Here is a 20,966-nt window from a genome sequence, read left to right on the forward strand (position 1 = left end):
ATTGGACTTTTAATTTCTGAAGTATCATTTAAATTTTGATGTCCGTTAAAATGCTGGTCTAGGAATATGTAAATGTTCTCAAACTCTGCGACTGCAGCCATCGAGCTCGGTGTTTTAGGGTTTGAACGGCCTGATGTCTTTATACACATTTTGAACACAAACTCTACCAACACTGAGGAGAACGGGTATTGATGAGGAATGTCCTTGTCCTTTTGTGTTTTCACATTTGTCCTCGTTTCCTCTTTCTGTTGCTCCCTCTTTACACCGATCTGCTACTGTGTTCGTCCTATTCCCCCTATCTCCGACTTAAATAACATTTCAGTGTCGTTTGATTAGACGCACACAGTATTATGTCCACATTTGATGAAGCATAAACACATAACCGTAAAAGCGTATGTTGCGAGCTGTCTATTGGAGATGCTGTTGTGATCTTCATAAAGAGTTCCACATGTGCACGTATAATAGTTTAGGTATCATTTTCACTTTTAAGGGTTCTGGATAATCTGTCATTTCAAATAAGTCAGCCTGGAATAATCAAGAAAAAAATTAGCTTTGTAACGGTGAGTGCTTCTCGAGATTATCCTGCGTATACAGTGTGAATGGAAAGTAATTAGGTAATGGCTGCAGTATTTATAATATCAATGGAATCATAATGAAAATAGTGTGTACATACAAGTCATTAATTAGGATTCAAACTTTTATGTAGCCCGAGTCAGAAGGGGTACGCTCAACAATAACAAAGATGAATGACTGTCTGTCTGTCTGTCTGTCTGTCTGTCTGTCTGTCTGTCTGTCTGTCTGTTAGGAGATGCCATTTTTCTTGTCCAGAGACAACACACCACTGTCACTCGAAGCTACTTAAGCGGCCGCCTACCAATGTCTGGACTGAGGAGATCGCATCAAATGTGAAGGAAACGTTCAACTGCAGCTCGACTAAATCAACACATTAGGCAGCTCACAAAAGCAGGCTCACAAGTTACACAGTACGGAAGGCATTTCTACCTGTGGAAACCCCATCACGTGTTGATGTCGTGTGGCCGAGCAGATGGCTCTTTGTGGTCAGCTTCCGTTTAGGAGCAGGCAGGTGAATACTAAGTTGAGAAACGACTATTCCTCTCTTCCGTCAATATAAATTTCTTACTTGAAGTATTTACAATTATATACACCAGAAATTAATGTATTTTGTTCGGCACAGAAAACCACGGACTACTGTCCTTTCACTAGCGTTCTACCTGACACGTTACTATACACAAACATATTACTGTAATAAATGGTCTTATCGACTTACAAGAATAGGTCAGCCTTACGTATGCAATGGTACATATTCACGGATGAGTCTCCTCTGACAAGCGCGGCGCGGTAGAACTTCCGTCAATAGCTACATGACTCTTCTGCAACTGGAATTGCTTCTCCCTTTTGGCTCGTCCTCTTTTATACTCCTCATATCGCATACGTGACCGCCCTATGTCATACTTGTAAACACCCTATTTTCTCAGCGATTTCTCTTATTTGTTAACACAATAATATTCCTTCTAGAACTTCTATCATTTCTTAAATGCTGCCTATTTCCCATAGTTGCAATACTCCTGTTTACTAGTAAGTTTCCACGCACCATACAAGCTGCATAAGTTTCTATTACAATCTCTGTATTGCCGCTGATTACAGCAATTTTAACTTCGCCTTGTTCTTTTCTGTGCCTTTACAATATAACTTCGTACAATTTAATATTCACGGGCTCAGGTTCATACTTCCGACAGAACACTGACACGAGAACATTGCAGAATAGTTGATGCTGGGTTGGCATGAGGACTGGCTTCAACTGTTTCTAAACAACCTCTGGAGTGATGAGGCATATTCCATGTGGGATGTTTTGTCCATGTTGACTGGTAATGAGCAGCAGTCCCATACTCCTGTGTATTCTTATATCCGCCTATAAAACACAAGTTTCTCCATGCGAGCTGTTATCTTAATTTTTGATGCGCCTTTGTGTTAGCAGACATAACCTCTCTCTCTCTCTCTCAAGAAAGATTCGCTAGCAATACAGTAGAACCTTAATAATTTGAAATTTGTTAATTCAAAATCCCGCCTAATTCGAAGAAGCTTTCGTTCTTGGAAACATGAGGTATGGTTTTGCATGTTATTTCAATTGTTTAATTCGAAATACGGATAAGTCATAATTAAAAGAACGATGTCTGTCCCATTACCGAAATTCAGACTTTTCATTTTAAACTGCCTTTACATTTAAAAAATAGTATTTTACAGAGTAATTTAAATTAAAAATTTATCTGCGTCATGATAGAACGCGTCTTCCAGAACATGCAGGGTAGCTTTCCGCACTTTCACTCACTTCGGTGTGTTTACAGTGCTTCCTATTTGCTAGGTTCGAGTGAAATCATAATTCTTTTGTATTCAGCATTTTAAGGAATGCCACAATATCACATAGCAGGCAGTGTGCGGAGAAGCAGAATCCATGAACACTTGCGATGCCGACAGTTGGCGAAAAAGCGTGGCTCATATAATCAATTCGTACACACAGAACAATATTGTCAATCTTAATGAAATTGCATTGTTTCTTTTAATGCCGAGCCCAAATGGACTTATGGTTTTAAAGGAGGGAAGTACCAGCCGGGAAATCACACAAGGGTTGGGGTCATTGTACTGTGTTGCAATGCACACGGAAGTGAGAGACTTTCTCCCCTCGTCATAGTGAAGTTTGATAAGCCACTATGTTTTATAGGCATCGGGTGCAAGTACAAGCCATGAAAAAATGCAAACAGTACAGTAATCCAAAAAATAAAGCATTTGCACAGCGGAGCCAGCATAATTTCTCCCCGCCTTTGAATCATGCTTTGTTTTTCTTTCGCTGCATGAGGTTATGTTTGTTAGTGAGTTATCTGAGTGCGTTATTTGAATACTGTAATTGCACCTTGTTGGATACATTTTGGAAATAGGTTTTTCCAAGGCATTTGAAAGGTTTAAACTGTTAATTGCACGTAGTAATGGGTCTTAGAATATTCTGTGACGCGGTAAGGGTTGGCATTTCTGAATTACAAGTTGGCGGTTAATTAAAAATCACATAATTCGAAGCCCGATTTTTGCATCCCAATGACTCTGAATTAACGAGGTTTTACTGTACTTCAAAAGTTAAGTTCCTGGAAGGGAACCATATTTAATTTCACTGATAGGAAATATAATAAAAGTATTCAAGCTTTGTGGATCTTCTCAAACAAGAAATTGACAGCATCTCGCTCGAGTGAAGCTTGTCAGTTGGATTCCCACACTTTTCCAAGATGGTGGCAGCTAGCAAGCTGTTGAAACACCATTGCAAGCCTCTTTTGTAGGCAATGCAATGATGGTTCACCATAGCTATGGGGACAAATCAAATAAAAACATTAAAAGTGTAATAAAATTTACAAAGGTCATGCCTCAGTTATGTCTGTTGACAGTACTGTTACAAAGGCTGTAAGGAATATCCTACAAGTGGTAGCACCATACAGAAAAGCAAACACGTAGGCAACAATCCTATAATGCAAATCAGTGGTACAGAAATGAATCAAGATACTAATGTAACAATGGATGCCCCACTTCAGACATAACAGTGGTTTCTTATTCAGTTTATGAGTAGTGAAAGTGTGAAACCTATTGAAATTCATCAACAAATGAGGATTGAGTATGGTGATGCAGGTCTGTCACAGCAGCAACTGCCTCTGCAATGGCTGCGACCATCCAGAGTGCCTTACACACCCACCACATTTACCAGACCTCGGCCCTAGTGATCAAGGATGCACTGGGAGAAAAGACATTTCATTTGGACGAAGATGAAGGACGAAGGCTGCACAGAGAATGAAAGGACTTCTTTCTTGATGAATCCATGTAAGTACTGGGGGATTTGTATTGAACATAAGTGATTACATACAAAAATGATATAGTGTACCACTTTTGCTCAATAAAATACACAATATTAATGGTTTTCATTTGACTTGCTCTCATATGCCTGTCTTTGGTTATTTTACTCACAGAAGTGAAGAACTGTTATTTCAACAGAAGTGCTCGGTCATGGATCACTGGTGACACCGCCAAGCCATGTGGCGCTCGGGAATTGGCTAAGTGAAGGGATGATTGCAGAGCTAACTGTTAGGGTACGGAGGTGGAAATCTTGTATGTTTGTGAACTCACCTTGCTAAGAATACTCCGGTAAGAGATAGAGCGGGGTACAGCATGTTCACTGGGCTCCACTGCGGCCGGTTCATATGGCATGGCGCTCGTCTCCGACTTGTCCGTCATGTGAAATCGAAAGAAAACCTGAAATAAAGAACACTAGTGATGTACCTCTAGTTCTTAGAGATTCTTTTGCAATTCTGATCCATTCCAGGCTGCTGCTTATAACAAACACACAAGTATAAAAAGAGCAGAAAGATGTGGAGATTGCCGTTTTCCTTCTGAGTTTTTAGATTAGCTCTCTCCTGTTCTCTTAGCCTCCACTATGTGTTTCTCTTATGACAAACCATACACCACATTCTCAGAGAGAGCAAAACGCAGGCATACACAGGCAGCAAAATGGATTTTCTGATGGCAACTCCAGAAACAATATTTTCTTTTTTTGCTACTGGCTTTACGTCACACCGACACAGATAGGTCTTATGGCGACGATGGGATAGGAAAGGCCTAGGAGTTGGAAGGAAGCAGCCGTGGCCTTAGTTAAGGTACAGCCCCAGCATTTGCCTGGTGTGAAAATGGGAAACCATGGACAACCATCTTCAGGGCTGCCAACAGTGGGGTTCGAACCCACTATCTCCCGGATGCAAGCTCACAACCGCGCGCCTCTAACTGCACAGCCACTTCGCCCGGTAGAAGCAATACAGTAGTCAATGATCTTGACATTCAATTATAACGAGTCTTTTCTTGTTCATTGTTTTCCTGTTATGTAAATATGTATATAATTTATTCCTGTATTCAACCTGATTGTTTTTTTTTTTTTGGCTTTACGTCGCACTGACACAGGTAAGTCTTATGGCGACGATGGGATGGGAAAGGCCTAGGAATGGGAAGGAAGCGGCCGTGGCCTTAATTAAGGTACAGCCCCAGCATTTGCCTGGTGTGAAAATGGGAAACCACGGAAAACCATCTTCAGGGCTGCCGACAGTGGGGTTCGAACCCACTATCTCCCGATTACTGGATACTGGCCGCACTTAAGCGACTGCAGCTATCGAGCTCAGTACTTGATTGCCTGGGCCATACGCTAAATAAATAGACATTCTCTTTATAGTCCATTCTTCTCAGTTCTGTCATTAAACTTTTCTACTCCTATTTTCTTTAATTCTTACACTGTCTTTCCTATCACACTTGTTAAGAATTTCATTCCACTGGCTTGAGTTTTACTCCCCTGAAGGGAACAGAATTTTTTTATACAGACATTATGTATTCTTTGAAATTATTGTGTATTTTATGCTGTAGGCTACAGTAAAACATTTATATCTTTATTGTTACTATTGGACTTCATTTCTCTACCCACAAAACAAAATAAATAAATATCAGCAGAGTACAGCCAACTTACACGGTCGTAACAGCATCGGTATATGATCAGCAAGGAAAGGCAGACAAGGTACAAAGACTTACTGCTCGTGACAGTACGAGGTACGCAATCAGGGACAACACCAGCATGCCGTTGGCCACCATGAAGTAGACGAAGGCGCTGTTCGTGGATGATGCTCCAAGACAAAGGGATGCAATTTCAGCCAAGGCAGCAAATATCCCACCCAGAGCTTGACCGCTAACTACCGCGGTGATGTAGCGAGACGAAAACCTTCCAACCATTCCGAACAGGCCACCCTGCAGGACCGCACTTGCAACTGAAAATATATAACAAGTCATTCTATCAGCCAGCAAAAGTGAACCCAAGCAGATACACAATTATGTACAACAGACAAAACCATACACTTAAAATACCTGATAATAATATATACATGAATAATCATCCCTGCAACCTAACTCTAGGAAAATAAATTTTGAAAAAAATTCTTCTTGAATTTGTACATTGAAAACTGTAAATACTGCAGTACAATAAATTATAAAATGATTAAACAACTTCTCGCATCATAATCTTCAAAATGTACTCACATATGGTCTTCATTACCAATTTGCAAGAGTAAATATGAATTTCTCTGGCACAAACCAAAATTGTGCAACTTCACAATCTTGTCTTCAGATTTGGTTGCACAATGCTAGCTTTCTGCAAAAACGAAGTTATTTTATTCAAACAACGGCTAAACTGAACACCTTTCTTGGCATTGCTGCTCTAGCTTTCAACCAACACATTTCACTTGTAGCCGTACATTCAAACTGTCTCTTTTCTGTCAGGTATTCGCACATCCTAATTTCAATTTCTGGAAACTCTGCTTTATTTTTCCTTAAACTGTCCATTGGTTATCGTTCTTATGTTGAGGATGAGCTTTATTTTTCGTCCAATCACATACCACAATTCTTGTCTCCAACATACTTTCTTGTGATATGGGAAATCTATATCATCTGATAGCCTAGCAAGCTTCAACTTTTGCAAAAGAGACAAAAGCTTTCATCATGAGACATACGAGTAAAAAGTTTTTTTTGTCACGGAATTATCAGGTCTGCATCTGTCAAATCCTCCAAACTCATTAGATATCCCAGTTGTCTCAAAATTTCTTGTGACTTTTTTCTTAATCAGATCCAACACTTGAAGAATACAAGAACATGCTCGTTCTATGGCACGTCACTTAAATGTGCAACATTTTTGTCAGATCCAATGATCCATATGCAACCCATTTCCCCATTAAATTGGTAAGGATTGTCTTGGAATGGTTTAACTCTGGTGGATGTAAAAGTGTTGAAATTCTGAGTGGTTTTAAGACCACAATTGTGCTGAGAAGGCCCATTTCAATTCTCACCAGCACCACTTAATGGTCACAAAAAATGAATGGCTCACTTACAAAGTAAAACTCCTGGAAAACCTTCACACATTCTTTTATACAATCAGATTATATCCACATTTTTTTTCATGAACTCAAACAACAATGCCAGCAAGAAGGCTGACAATTCACACTGCTGTTTTGTTCTGTACTCAACACAGTTTATGTGAACAAGCATTTGACTTGTGGAGAAAGCACATTCGTACTTACTGTTCAGTAACACAACAGTCGCCAACGTTGTGATGAAGAACGTCTCCTGCCCTAGAAAAACATCAATCAGATTAACAACTGATCCTAAGTATACTGAATATCAACATGATAAACACAAACCACATACAATGTACAGCTGAACAATCAAGAATTGATGCATGAAAAATGTGAAAGTCCTGTATTGGCAATCATCACCTGTGTAAGGTGGTTCAGCTTCCTGGCGTGTAAGTGTAGGGGATAGGTCATTGGTTATCAACCACGAGATCTAGGATTCGAATAATAGTATTGGGAATTTACTCTATGTATTAACTGTTTTTACTGGACTCCGTTATTCTATTGAGTAACTTCACCATACTCACAATTTTTTAATTTCCACTCCAAATGTTTCCAATGAGAGCCCATCAAAGGACTGCTGTACAGGTGTAAATGTGCTACGTGCCATGCACAGCAGAGAATAGCCTTAGCATATTAAGCATCTTCATGCAAGTGCCAGTTATCTGCAAGCAAGTGTATCTGCCTGTCAAGGTGGGAATCAGCGTTTGAGTCCTCTTTAGTGTGATGTGTTAACATGAATATTTTTATTCATTGTAAAATCTCGTATTGTGCTTTTAATTATATTAGTCCTGAACAGGAGTGTCTTAGACATGACTTAAAACCTTGTCCAGTATCCATCAGCTTGAACAACTTTGTGGAGGTGACACTGCACTGACTCAACAAGCTTCCTGAAGTATTCCTCGTCGAGGGCAATTTCCTCCGGTGCGTCCAACATAACGTGCCCCACAAAGCATCATGCGAATGTGGTAGAGGGTGAAGGCAGTATTTCTTTATATGGCGTTTCCATATTTGTTCATTTGGACACAAAAGAAATCGCTCATGCCAGGATTCAAACCTTAGTTGTTATGGTAGGCATGAATTCCGTAGCTTACAGCTGACACACTGCATTACGTAGGAGCAAGCCATGTGCTCATAATTTCATAGTGCTGTACGGAAGTGCATGTCACAAGGAAGAGGGAGACCGACCGACACAAAGAGCGTGAAATACAGGCCATATTGCAAAATGCATCCAGTCGACCGTGCGAAGCCGAACACAGATGAAGTGGACTTTCTTGTATTTCATGTTTCCAGAGATGCAACACTTTTTTTTTAATTGTTCATCTGTACAAAAAGCCATCAACAGAGATAAACTAGCATGATATTTTGACAACTTGGAAAAGATATGGCAGTGTCAGGAAACGCTCTTGGTAAGTGTAGGTTAGGTTAATGTGGGACGTGGAGACAAGGACAAATCTGATAACACAAAAGGAAAAGGGCAATCTCCACATCTTCTTGTGTTTGTCCTGTGTTTCTAGTTGTTTACCATCTGTTTTAGTCTCTTACCTTTTCCCATGATTATATCACTTTCTCCCCACAGTGAGTGTTGAAGCCCATCTTCCTGATGAAGCTCCTTGAGTGCTGACAATAAGGAGAGAGTGTGTCCTTCTGTGTTTATCCTATTATGAGTTTCTTTACTCACAACGACAAGTCAGTATCAGAAGACAAGAGACAGAGAAGGACAAAATGAGCCTAATAGGTCAATATAAGTACAGGAAAGGAACAAACAAATGATATGTCGCACACTTATGATTCCTATAAAAAGACATGTACTTATGTCCACTAAGATCAGAAAAAATAGTGCATAAGAACACTGATCCTCAAGTCCTTTCATTTTAAGTAAGTAGTATGATCCAAGCTGTCAATGGAGGTGGCGTGGAATGACATTAGTAGACAAATACGCTTGAGTGGTGTTTTTAAAAGTCAGAAGAATCATAATATGAAGATAAAGTTGAAATTCAAGGACAAACTGGGGCAAATATTAATTTATAGGATGAGGAGTTAGGGAGATATTCAACAATTTCCAACTTCTTTAAAATCCTTTACGAATAGACCATGTAAACAATGGAGATGCAGGTGAGAGTGGCGATGAACTGGACCACAGTAGTGAATGAGGAACCATACTAGCCTGGATCATGATGAGGCAGGCCTTCAACTTCTTGCCCACCGAGCAAAGGTGCTTATATTTCTGCTACCCACGCAAGTAACTCTCATGTTAAATTCTTTGAATAGCTGAGGGATGTAGCTGCCCGACTCTCGTCAATGATTATCCCTTGTTTACTTTCAGTTGCCAGCAATATTCCTTTAGTTCAGATCTGTTTCAATTACTATGGCTGCAGGTGAGTGATAAGACCACATTCAGAGTCTGCTTGAAGCTGTTTTATATAGTGGATAACAAGTATGAGGAAGAGAGTGCGAGGTTGATGACTTGGCACCTGAAAATGATAGTGAGATTATGGTTGATTTTTTGCAGCCACAATGAAAATGTGTAAGCAAGCACACAGGTAACTATGCATGGGTGGCAGAAAAAAATAATCCAATTGTTCGTTCATTCAATGGGAACTGTGACGCATGAGAAATTCTTCAGAGAAAGCAATCCTGATGCTTTCAGTAATTACTCATGGAACAAATTATCATGCTAGAAAAGTTACATGACAAATGGGTGGTTTGACACTGATGGGGAGGAGATGTAGACTTATTTCGCTTTCTGCATTTGAATGTCACAGGTTCGAAAGTAATGAATTATACCTCCTCGTATCCCAGAGTGTTTATCGCACAAAATCCCCATTTTCAAGCATCATTGCTAGCAAGTACAAATCCTCTGCATGCTAATATCTTTTTTACTTCATTAAAACACTCATCCTATGATGACCTATGATAAGTTTGGTTTTGATATGGGCTGTAGTGCAGTGTAGAGCATTAAACTTGTGAGTCTGGAGATTTTTTTATAAACTCTGACTTTTAGACATGATTAAAGGTAAGAAACAAGAAAGCAACAAACAAATCATGCATATAAAGACAGGTATTTGGATACGGACACTCATCATCACTTCCCACATTCACCTCTCACTGTGTTTCTATCAAGGTTCCTATCTTCCTCTATATGACTTTTAAAGTTCAGGGTACGTACAGTGGTCCGTGTCGACTTTCACCAGCACTGTCGTGAGGATGAACAGTAGCATCATAGAGGACAACGATCCGATCATGCGTACTTGTAGCGAAATTCTGCAATAAACAAACAAACTCTCCTTTAATTCTCTTACAAATAATAACAGGGTTTGGATTACAATCTAAAACATCTCAGTTATCCTGTGTTTAGGAGGGGGAAAAGCAAAGGATTGAGGGACTTCTGTCTTCAAAGATGTCAGGATGCCAGAACTATGTCCAAAAGGAGTTCTTGTCAATCAATACAATTTAAGATTAGTTCTAACCATGTCAGTTTGGAAATTGGCTTAAATCTGTAGGGAAAATTATAAGCAAGTCAGAATACTACCAAAGGCTAACTACAAGTTAACAGAATACTACCAATGAGGAGATAGTTAATTAGCCCTCATAGACTTCCCTTGTTGCTCTGAAAGTCATTAAAGAAAAGTTATGTTAATTAACTTAATCTATTAAATATACATATACTTACTAAAGAAACAGCAAGATCTGGTTTGATGTTCCAGAAAAAAAAAGATATCACAGTTCAATCTGATTTTGCAATGAGTAATAAAATCAACAAAACCATGTATTTTGAATACTTTGTACCATCTCATTAGCCCTGCATCTCAATAACTCGCTGTTTTCTATACACAGCAGATGCCCTGCAAGGGCTAGCAACAGTCACACAAAGTTTTAAAAATTAATCTCTGTGTCGGTGCTAGGAACAATGAACACATCCACTGTAAATGCGGAATGATCCCCCCCTCCATGCCCAGTAATTCTTCATTCTTAAGGACTGTGCAAGTTTCTGTTTCTCTGACCATTTACCTTGCCTTCATATGCTATTTCAGCAAAATAAATGTTCAGATACCAATTTAATTTGAAATGCAATTGCTTTCTCCTACCTACTACGTAGCTATTCACGTTTGGGGATTTAGGACAAGCTAAAATGATCACCTCTCTTTTTTTGTTACAAATACCGTACTGGTAAAGTTAGGGAGAAACAACTACAGTATACAAGATGTAACCAAAATAAGTTTTTTCTAAACTTCTTAAATTGGGATATGTATCCATATATTTTAAATTTAGTTTCTGTTCATAATTTACCAATTTTTTAATTAAATAAATTTTTTAACCCTGCACTAAATTCTTGGGTACAGTTGTGGTCTTCTGTTTTATGATATATTCTACAAAGAGAATGTGTCATGTTCCAGGCTCTCTCTGCTGTATATACCTTGAAAAAGTAACTTGTAGTCATAGTGAAGCTAACCTGAGGTTGCAGAAGAACAACAGTTCTGTTCTTTATAGTAAGTGACAGGCCCCGAGAATTCTCGTAGTTCCTCGGCCAACTGTACGTGTTGGGCTAAGAGAATTCTAGTTTTTATGGACCTTGTGTTTCTTTGAATGCTGCTACAATCTGGTGGCGAAATTATAAGTTTTAAACAGTGTAGTCTTGGAATAAATAGTATAGGGCAACTATTGCTCCATCATCTTTTCTTTAAATCTTCGTAACAAATAATGTCGAGCTATTCCTTGGAGCTTCAGTGCAGCTGTCAACATGGCGCAGTGCATGCAGTTGCTAACAGATATGGATATTTGTGACGAATTATGTGCAGACCGGTTATCAGATGCACCTAGGACACAAGGACAGTGAATTATGTAAGCAATTCTGACAGTCTTTCTATGTCAGATCATGGACAACAATCTCGTGTGTTGGAATATGGCAGGGAATCAGATGCACACAAGTCAAGTTCAGATAGCACTTGTAGTATGTAGAACATACAAATACAGTCAGCACCTTCTCAAAAGATAATCCAGTTTGTAATTTAGAAGTCTGAGGTTGATATCTGGAATACTTTTCGTGTTACGTGAGTTTGACTGCAACAGTGCAAATTTGTTCTTGCACGCTTGAACTAATCGGTCAACAGGAGATAGCAGCCTCTGTTCAGACCCGGTCACCAATGTGTTAAGGAAGAAAATCTAGTAACATAGACAATTTTTGATTTAATGCAGTTATATTTTAAGGCTGGAGTAAAACTTAATATACAGGTACCATTAAATATACATCACACATCTTATCTGTTGAGTTCATAATTTAGCCTTTATGTCCTCATTCCAAGTACACTTCTATCATTGTTCTTACCAGAACTTATGAATAAGCTCTTCCCAAAGATCAGACCAATGTAAACTGTCACTGGATGATTTAAACCAATACTTTACTACAAGACCTGTTAACAATGATGAGACAACAAAAGAACAGACGATTAACAAAATTCTACACAATGGCAATACTAACAATGGAGGAGAACAGTTATATTTTTCCCTCGTAACTCCTGCAGAAGTGAGACAAATTGCACGATCAATAAAGACAACTGCGACAGGATGTGACGAGATTGTTTCACAGTTACTGTTAAAAACTCTAGACGTAATCCTACCAACTCTAACCCACATCATTAATACCTCACTGATAACCGGCATATTCCCTTCCTTTGGAAATATTCAATTGTTCGCCCACTCCCCAAGACCAACAATCCCGTGGAACCCAAAGACTTTCAATCCATTTGCATTTTACCATTTCTGTCCAAAATTTTGGAGAAAATAGTTCACAGACAAATAACTGCATATTTAAATAACAATATGCTTCTTGACAAATACCAGTCTGGTTTTAGAAGCAATCATAACACAACTACTGCACTGCTTAAAGTTACAAACGACATAGGAGTAGCTATGGATAAGGGAGAACTTGCTGTTTTAACTCTTCTAGACCTTAGTAAGGCCTTCGACTGCGTTGACACGGACATACTAATAGCAAAATTACGTGCTCTTGATTTCTCACAAAGCACACTATCCTGGATGTATTCCTATCTCCCTGATCGCCGATCTACAGGTGAAAATTTCTCTTCATGGCAATCTGTAGAGACTGGAATACAACAGGGGTCAGTGCTAGCCCCACTCCTATTTTCGATCTTCATTTCAGGACTAACACAAATAATTAAACATTGTCAATATCATGTGTACGCAGACGATATACAAATATATACACATGCACATCCTCGTGACTTACCGACTGCAACAAATAATATGAATGACGACCTAGGAAGAATATGTAGGTGGACTGATGACCATGCACTAAAAATCAATGCCCAAAAATCGCAGTGTATTCTTTTAGCTACCCAAAAAACCCACGCACGACTTGACGTCCATACCCACTCAGTAACATTAAGAGGCACTCGGTTACAATTCAAAGACACAGTTAAAAACTTAGGGATGATAATGGATAAAAACCTTAGTTGGAACGATCATGTAACAGGTATATGTCAGCGAGTGTTTTATTTCTTACATTCCCTTAAACAACTCAAGAGATTTACTCCCCCAAAATGTAAGAAAACTGCTTATCCAAAGTATGGTAATGCCAATATTCGACTACTGTGATGTAGTATACAGTAACCTGAACGCCTCACTTTCCATCAAGCTCCAAAAGGCACATAACTGATGCGTTCGATTTATTTCAGATATACCAAGGTTTACATGTTATAATTTGAGTGAGCGGCAGAAACATCTCATTACTAGCTTTAAAATGTATTTAAATTCCACTTGGAGTAATCAGCAACATTCTTCATCATTATTCTGACTGTTTAGGATCCAAACTTTTCTCTAACGCCCTCAACCAACACAGGGCGCCGCTTTACAGGATTCAACGTAGCAATTTGTGTTCTTATAGAACTGTCCCTACAGCATAATTTGAGTGAGCGGCAGAAACGTCTCATTACTAGCTTTAAAATGTACTTAAACTCCACTCGGAGTAATCAGCAACATTCTTCATTATTATTCTGACGTTTGAACTGTTTAGGATCCAAACTTTTCTCTACGCCCTCAACCAACACAGGGCACCGCTTTACAAAATTTAACGTAACAATTTGCGTTCTTACAGAACTACCAATATACAACTTGTTACCACATTTTTAGACAAGGACATTCAAGAAAGTGTATAAATTATGACTATTTGTTTGTAAGATTTTATTAAGACTTAATTTTTAAGAATATCTTAACTACTGTCAACCATCTCGCACACCTTTTGAAGCATATTTCTTACATCATCCTCACATTCATTTGTAATTTTTTTTTTTTTTAATCAACCACAATTAAGAACAATCAGGATCCTTGAGATTGAGATTAAGGCTGAAGATGCCCTTAAATAAAGGGCGAAACATGTCCCTATAGGTGGAATAAATAAACATTAATATTTCTTTGACTTTATTTATGCCAAGGTTTAGCCATATTTCTCCCGCATTTGGTAGGCTTTCATGGCTACGCTTAAGAAAGCGACGAAATTTACACACTCTTTCACTGTTACATCGTATACTGAACCTTAACACCCCTGAATACCTTGCCACACAATTCCATTACCTAGCATCACCTTCTAGTATTCCTACCAGATCATCATCCACCGCAGTACTAAGCATTCCCATTCAACGCTCAACTGGCTACAGTAGATCATTTATAGTCGCCGCCAGCCGAATTTTGGAATTCCCTACCTGCTGAAATTAGGAGCGTGTCAAACCACCTTCGCTTTAAGAAACTCTGTCAAACCTGGTTAATAAATAATAATAATTTCTTATAACATAGTAGGATTAGATCATAGCTAAGTTATTAGGTTAATTAAAACATTTAATTGATACCTAAAGATATTAATCTGTACATAATTTAGTGTATATTTAACTCTTCATGTAGGTGTATGTATGGTCGGACAGAATAGCAGGCTTCATAGCCTGAGTCCCGCCATATAAAACAAGACAATAAATAAATAAATAAATAAAAATAGTTTCATCTGAGAACTCACTTCTTCCTCACTGCACCTAAGTATACTACCATCCTGTGAGTATGCACATTTACATACCATCAAACGGGGTGATTTTGGACGGTTTTGAGGTTATTTTCATCTTAACTCAAGAAGGAAATCTTAAATTGTATTGTTTATCATCCTAATAATGAGGAATATATCCAATTAATACAATACCCTACAAACGTAAAATATACGCCAACACATGTTTTCCTGAGAAAACTAAAAGGGGTGCCCACATTCACCCCGTACATCGGGTATTAGGTGATTTTGGACACAAATAGTCCTTTATTTTAATTCTAAGCTCTTTTTGCTTTAGTGTTGTGATATTTAAAGTGCTCTGAGGGTGTCCAAAATATGACTAGATGGTTAAAATCATTATAATGATAAATTGAATATGTTACTGATCGATCTTTATTTTCTGGCAAGGTAAATGTAAAGTTTTCCAATCTAAATTGAAATATTAAAAGTTATAAATTGCACAGAGATCCTACTGAAATATCTTAATAATTTTTCTTACAAACGATACAAATCTCAATGCAAAAAAAAGGTCGACACAATGAACATGTAGCAGCCGTGGCCTATAAATCTGTATATATAAAATAAGAGTTTTGTCTGTACATTGCTCAGAATTTAAAAAGTATGGTATTTCTGTATCAGTCGTGCCCACAGTAACAAGGAAATGCACTTTTTACTTTTCCGTAATTTCTGTCTGTCTGTATGAATGTACACGCATCACAAGAAAACGGCTGAAGAGAATTTAATGAAAATCGGTATACAAAGTCGGGTAATAAGTCGCTGCAATCTAGGCCATGAATAATTTTAATCACGCTGACTTAAATGGTAGTTTAGGGGAACGCCTAAAATTTAATTCTCAAATAGTTATGTTATTAATGGTCATATCTTAATGAAAATCGGTATGCAAAGTCGGAGAATAAGTCGTTATAATCTAGGCCATAAATAATTTAACTCACGCTGAGTGAAATGGTAGTTTAGGGGAAGGCCTAAAATTTAATTCTCAAATATTTGTTATTAATGGTCGTATCTTAACGAAAACCGGTAGGGGAATTCGAGGAATAAGTCAGTACAATTTAGGCCATAATAATTGTATAAACGCTGAGGAAAACGATAGTTTAGGGGAAGGCCTACAATAGAATTCTCAAATATTTGTTATTAGTGGACCTATCTTAATGAAAATCGGTATGCAAAGTCGGGGAATAAGTCGCTATAATTTGTTATGTAGTATTATATTTCCGATCATTTATGTCTTATACATTGTTACCATACCGGCTATGATCAGAGATAATTATGAATTTGGATTTTTGTTACCAAGTCCTTATCAGCGCCGAGTCACGAGAAAACGGTTAAAAAGGATTTAATGAAAATCGGTATGTAAAGTCGAAGAATAAGGAACTACAGTCTACGCTATAAATAATTTTATAAGACGCCCTAATATCACAGAGTCGAAAGAAAACTAAATGTGAAGGCCTACAATACAGAAAGCTCATAAAATTGATCAACAATAACACTAAATTGACCATTGTTTGTTGTGATGTGCTTTGCCTTCTGTTGCCACTCATCTCCGATAGATAGGATTACTGCTGCGTACCGAGTAATTTTTTAAAATTTGCCTTACGTCGCACCGACATAGGTAAGTCTTATGGCGACGATGGGATAGGAAAGAGCTATGAGTGTGAAGGAAGCGGCCTTGGCCTTAATTAGGGTACAGCCCCAGCATTTGCCTGGTGTGAAAATAGGAATCACCGGGCAAGTTGGCCGTGTGCGTAGAGGCGCGTGGCTGTGAGCTTGCATCCGGGAGATAGTAGGTTCGAATCCCACTATCGGCAGCCCTGAAGATGGTTTTCCGTGGTTTCCCATTTTCACACCAGGCAAATGCTGGGGCTGTACCTTAATTAAGGCCACGGCCGCTTCCTTCCAACTCCTAGGCCTTTCCTATCCCATCGTCGCCATAAGACCTATCTGTGTCGGTGCGACGTAAAGCCCCTAGCAAAAAAAATAAAATAAAATAAATAAATAAAAAATTAGGAATCTATGGAATAACATCTTCAGGGCTGCCGATAGTGGAGTTCGAATCCACTATCTCCCGGATGCAAGCTCACAGCTGTGCATCCGTAACCACACGGCCAACTCGCCCAGTCGTACGAGTGTAACAGTCTGCCTAAATATTGGCGGGAAGTAGCTGGGGAGTTGGGTAACTTTCTTCTTTAACATGCCATTGCTCTGTTTCATAAATTTTGCGATACTACTGGTACATGACACACTGGTTCATCATCGCATTCGAGCTATTCAATCCCTACTCTGAGGCACTGATTGGAATGAGAAGCGTGTATATTTAACGGAGAAGTGTTCACGGCTGTCTGCGGCCTGGTCATTCCAGCTCTGGAACTTTGAACTGTTAGATGGGCACCGTAGTACTATTCGTTAAAAGTGAGGAAATGTGCAGTATTTCATTTGATAAGAGTATTTTATATGATAACATTGCTTTTAATCGCTACATTCCTACTGACGTTTTTTGTAATGACCTATGTTGACTTCAGTTAGGAAAACCACAAAGTCAGTCTTCTCTTCTCAACTTGGGCTGGAAGTATTTTTGAAATTTGTTCTTTAGCTATTGTATCCTCATCAGGGATGTTAGGGAACACAAACACTTTTCTGCTGTTTTTATGTGGGCGGAAGTATTTGATATCCACATCCCTTGTAGGAATATTTCAGGCCACACCAAAATACTGCCTCGTATGCTTTCTGTTCCTCAACATGTACAAGGAAAGCTTCTTCTTGCAACACTTCATTGTGTGTTTCATCGCATTCATTTTCACTGCTGCACCATCACTTGTTTCTGCACTGCTTTTATCTCGGCAGAAGTCACGGCTAAAAATCGACTTCGCAGGAAGATCATTTTATTTGCGGCGGCGGGAAGTAGGAGCTTGTGTTGGAACATGGCCGAAGGGTGACGAGCTTCCTTGAGCATTTCCTACTTCCTCATTTAGCATTGGTTGTCTTCTCATTTTTGGATGTACTTTCTGCACTTTATTTTGTAGGGTGGACCAAGGCATACCATACAATTATAAAGACTTGAGTCAGTTCTTCTCACTAAGAACCATAGTTATAATGCATTCCTTGCAGTCGAGACAATCGAAAGTATCCACTTAATGATAATGCATGAACTTTCAACAATGCCAGTGCACATGGGATATTTTCCAAAGCATGAAGTCGACTTGTAATAAAAAGCTCAGAACATGGGAAACATAACCTCAAGGTCAAACTGTCTGGCTCCATGGCTAAATGGTTAACGCACTGGCCTTTGGCCACAGGGGTCCCGGGATCGATTCCTGGTAGGGTCGGAAATTTTAACCATAATTGGTTAATTACACTGGCACTGGGGCTGGGTGTATGTGTCGTCTTTATCATCGTTTCATCCTCATCATGACGCGCAGGTTGCCTACGGGAGTCAAATCAAAAGACCTGCATATGGCGAGCTGAACTTGTCCTTGGGCACTCCCGGCATTAAAAGCCATACGCCATTTCATTTCATTTTGAAGGTCAAACTAAAACGCGCGTGGAAGTGGAAAGCACTGGCAGCTCATTGCTATGCGACAAATACAGCAAATCTACCCTAACTGTCCGAAACCACCTCTGTGTCCGAAATCGCCCCATTTGACGGTACTTGAAATGATCCAAACGTCTCAGTTTTGTATTCCTGACCTGACAATCATTTCTTAACAATCATTCTCGAAGATTTCTTCCCAACTGACATCACTCATTTTGATATCAAACTTTGTACACTTTGAAAGTGGGCATCAGAAGTGATGGTACAAGCCAAAATCGGTGTAACATATAGTCTACAACAGGAGAAGCAAAGTGAGATCACAGAGATAATGGCGGACATATGTTGACGCTTCACACTTATGTGTTCGCTTTTAAAGTAGCTCCATAGCACGTATTGTATAAGTTCACCGCTTATACACTTCTCAGAAACAACCGAATCTCTAGACAACCAACTCATTGGCGGAATGATCAGCGTTGAGACGTTCAGTTCAGAGGGTTCCAGGATCGATTTGGGGCCAGGTTGGGAATTTTATTCGTGTCTGATTAATTCTTCTGGTTTGGGGACAGTTTCCTCTGACACTCCTCCCGGCTGTTAAACAGGACCAAATCCACCTGCGACCACACAGACCAGTGGATATAATGTTTGTTGTAAGTATGCACAGGGTAGTAGCTACATGCAAGGAACATTCAGAGCGTGTGCAATACACTACAGCACTGTACATCTGTATTTGTTGCTCAAATGTCATCTTCACACCTGGATCCTCCAGCGTCGTGAACACATATCCTGTTGCACTGGAGCAACTGCCATTATCTCTGATCCCACGTTCAGTGACCTACATTCCACTGGTTTGCCCTCTGTCTGATAGTTTCATCATTACCTCAAGCACCTAAGGTTGAGGAGATGATTTGTCATTCTTAAAAAGCACCTAAACACTTGAACACTATTTCCCAGGGAATACATACTTGCGGCTAAGTAGTGCGTTCAGTATGAGGAACAGCGTGTTGGGAACCGTTGAAGCCACGCTCAGGTATGCTGTGAAACCCGCCTGCAGCTCGGTGCGCCCACCGATCGTCTCCGAAACATTGTTCTTCACATCTCGCAGTTTGTACATCCAGTACTGTACAACAAACAAGGAACAGTTTAAGATGTAAATAATTGCAATAGATAACATGAGACTTCTTCAAAGGAACAAAGAACAGGAAATAAATTATATTTAGATTGATACTTTCACAGCCTGTAATTTTAGACGTGATAATAGAGCTTTTGGGGCTTTTGCTGTGTCAAGTAAACACGGTGAAATTCTTTACGCTTCACAGAGAACTTTAAAGCTCGCCTGTTCACGAAGAAGACATCCTAAATAATGTTGATGAGGTTGATAAAGGAAGAGACAGAGGAAGAATGATTTAATGAATGAACATGGAAGACACACATTATAGAGAAAAACAAATAAACAAAATGTTTCAGTGATATGACCACATTAATCAGAAATGTCCCTGCAATGTGAAACTACAGACGGGTGAAAAAAAAAATGGCCATACTGTCCTACCTTGCACTGTCCAAGGAACTTTTGTTAACTTTCTGATCTTACACCAATGACTATGGCAATGCTGGGTTAGTACTGGGAAGGTAGCAGTCATTGCAATTAAGGTACAGTTCTGGCATTTGCTTGGTGAAAGAGTGGAGAAAATGTAAAGCTGTATGACTTGCTCAATGCAGGAAACGAGGCAGGGGAAGAAGACTAGCAGAGAACTACAAAGACTTTTTAAAGGCCAATGCTGATCTTTTTCCAGGATACTAGGCTGTGTTGACTAAAATATGTTGATGCTCAACTACTCTTCAGCAGCCCATGTCTAGACAAAATGACACAAGCTGGTACTTTTATAGCTGCAAGAGGGCTAGTTGGACGCTTCTCTTTCAGGACCTGCACGGTGTGACTAGTGTGGCCAATGATCATCAAACGCTCATAATCTGTAGGCCCTGCTCTTTCCTGCTGCTAACCAGAACTGTGGTTTCCTCAAATTTCATTTCATGATGGTGAAAGAGAGAGCACCCTCTGCTGCCAACACGAACATGCCTGCACTGGAGAGAGGGTCCCAAGGGCCTTAGTTGGCCATGCGGCTGTGAGCTTGCATCCGGAACATAGTGGGTTGGAATCCCACTGTCGGCAGCCCTGAAGATAATTTTCCGTGGTTTCCCATTTTCACATCAGGCTGTACCTTAATTAAGGCCACAGCCATTTCCTACCACCTCCTACGCCTTTCCTATCCCATCGTCGCCATATGACCTATCTGTGTTGGTGCGACGTAAAGCCACTAGCAAAAGAAGAAAAAAGATGAGCATAACTGTTGGGATATTTGTTTGTTGTTCTTTATGTTGTGATGCATTAAAACCT

The 20,966-nt window shown here is 39.4% G+C and overlaps 1 protein-coding gene across 3 annotated transcripts in view; it reads right to left on the bottom strand.

The window, feature by feature from the left end:
* The window catches only part of Ent1 (Equilibrative nucleoside transporter 1), a 103,887-nt gene that overhangs the window by 35,446 nt on the left and 47,475 nt on the right, over nucleotides 1-20,966 (bottom strand). For all 3 annotated transcript variants that reach the window (XM_067154100.2, XM_067154101.2, XM_067154102.2), the window contains 5 exons: nucleotides 19,537-19,691; nucleotides 10,153-10,247; nucleotides 7,152-7,202; nucleotides 5,617-5,849; nucleotides 4,177-4,302 (listed from right to left, as the gene is read on the bottom strand). In XM_067154100.2, the coding sequence (XP_067010201.2) occupies nucleotides 4,177-4,302; nucleotides 5,617-5,849; nucleotides 7,152-7,202; nucleotides 10,153-10,247; nucleotides 19,537-19,691 (660 nt within the window). The remainder of the gene's footprint in view (nucleotides 1-4,176; nucleotides 4,303-5,616; nucleotides 5,850-7,151; nucleotides 7,203-10,152; nucleotides 10,248-19,536; nucleotides 19,692-20,966) is intronic.

This window comes from Anabrus simplex, chromosome 9 (genome assembly GCF_040414725.1).
Source record: "Anabrus simplex isolate iqAnaSimp1 chromosome 9, ASM4041472v1, whole genome shotgun sequence".
NCBI lineage: Eukaryota > Metazoa > Arthropoda > Insecta > Orthoptera > Tettigoniidae > Anabrus > Anabrus simplex.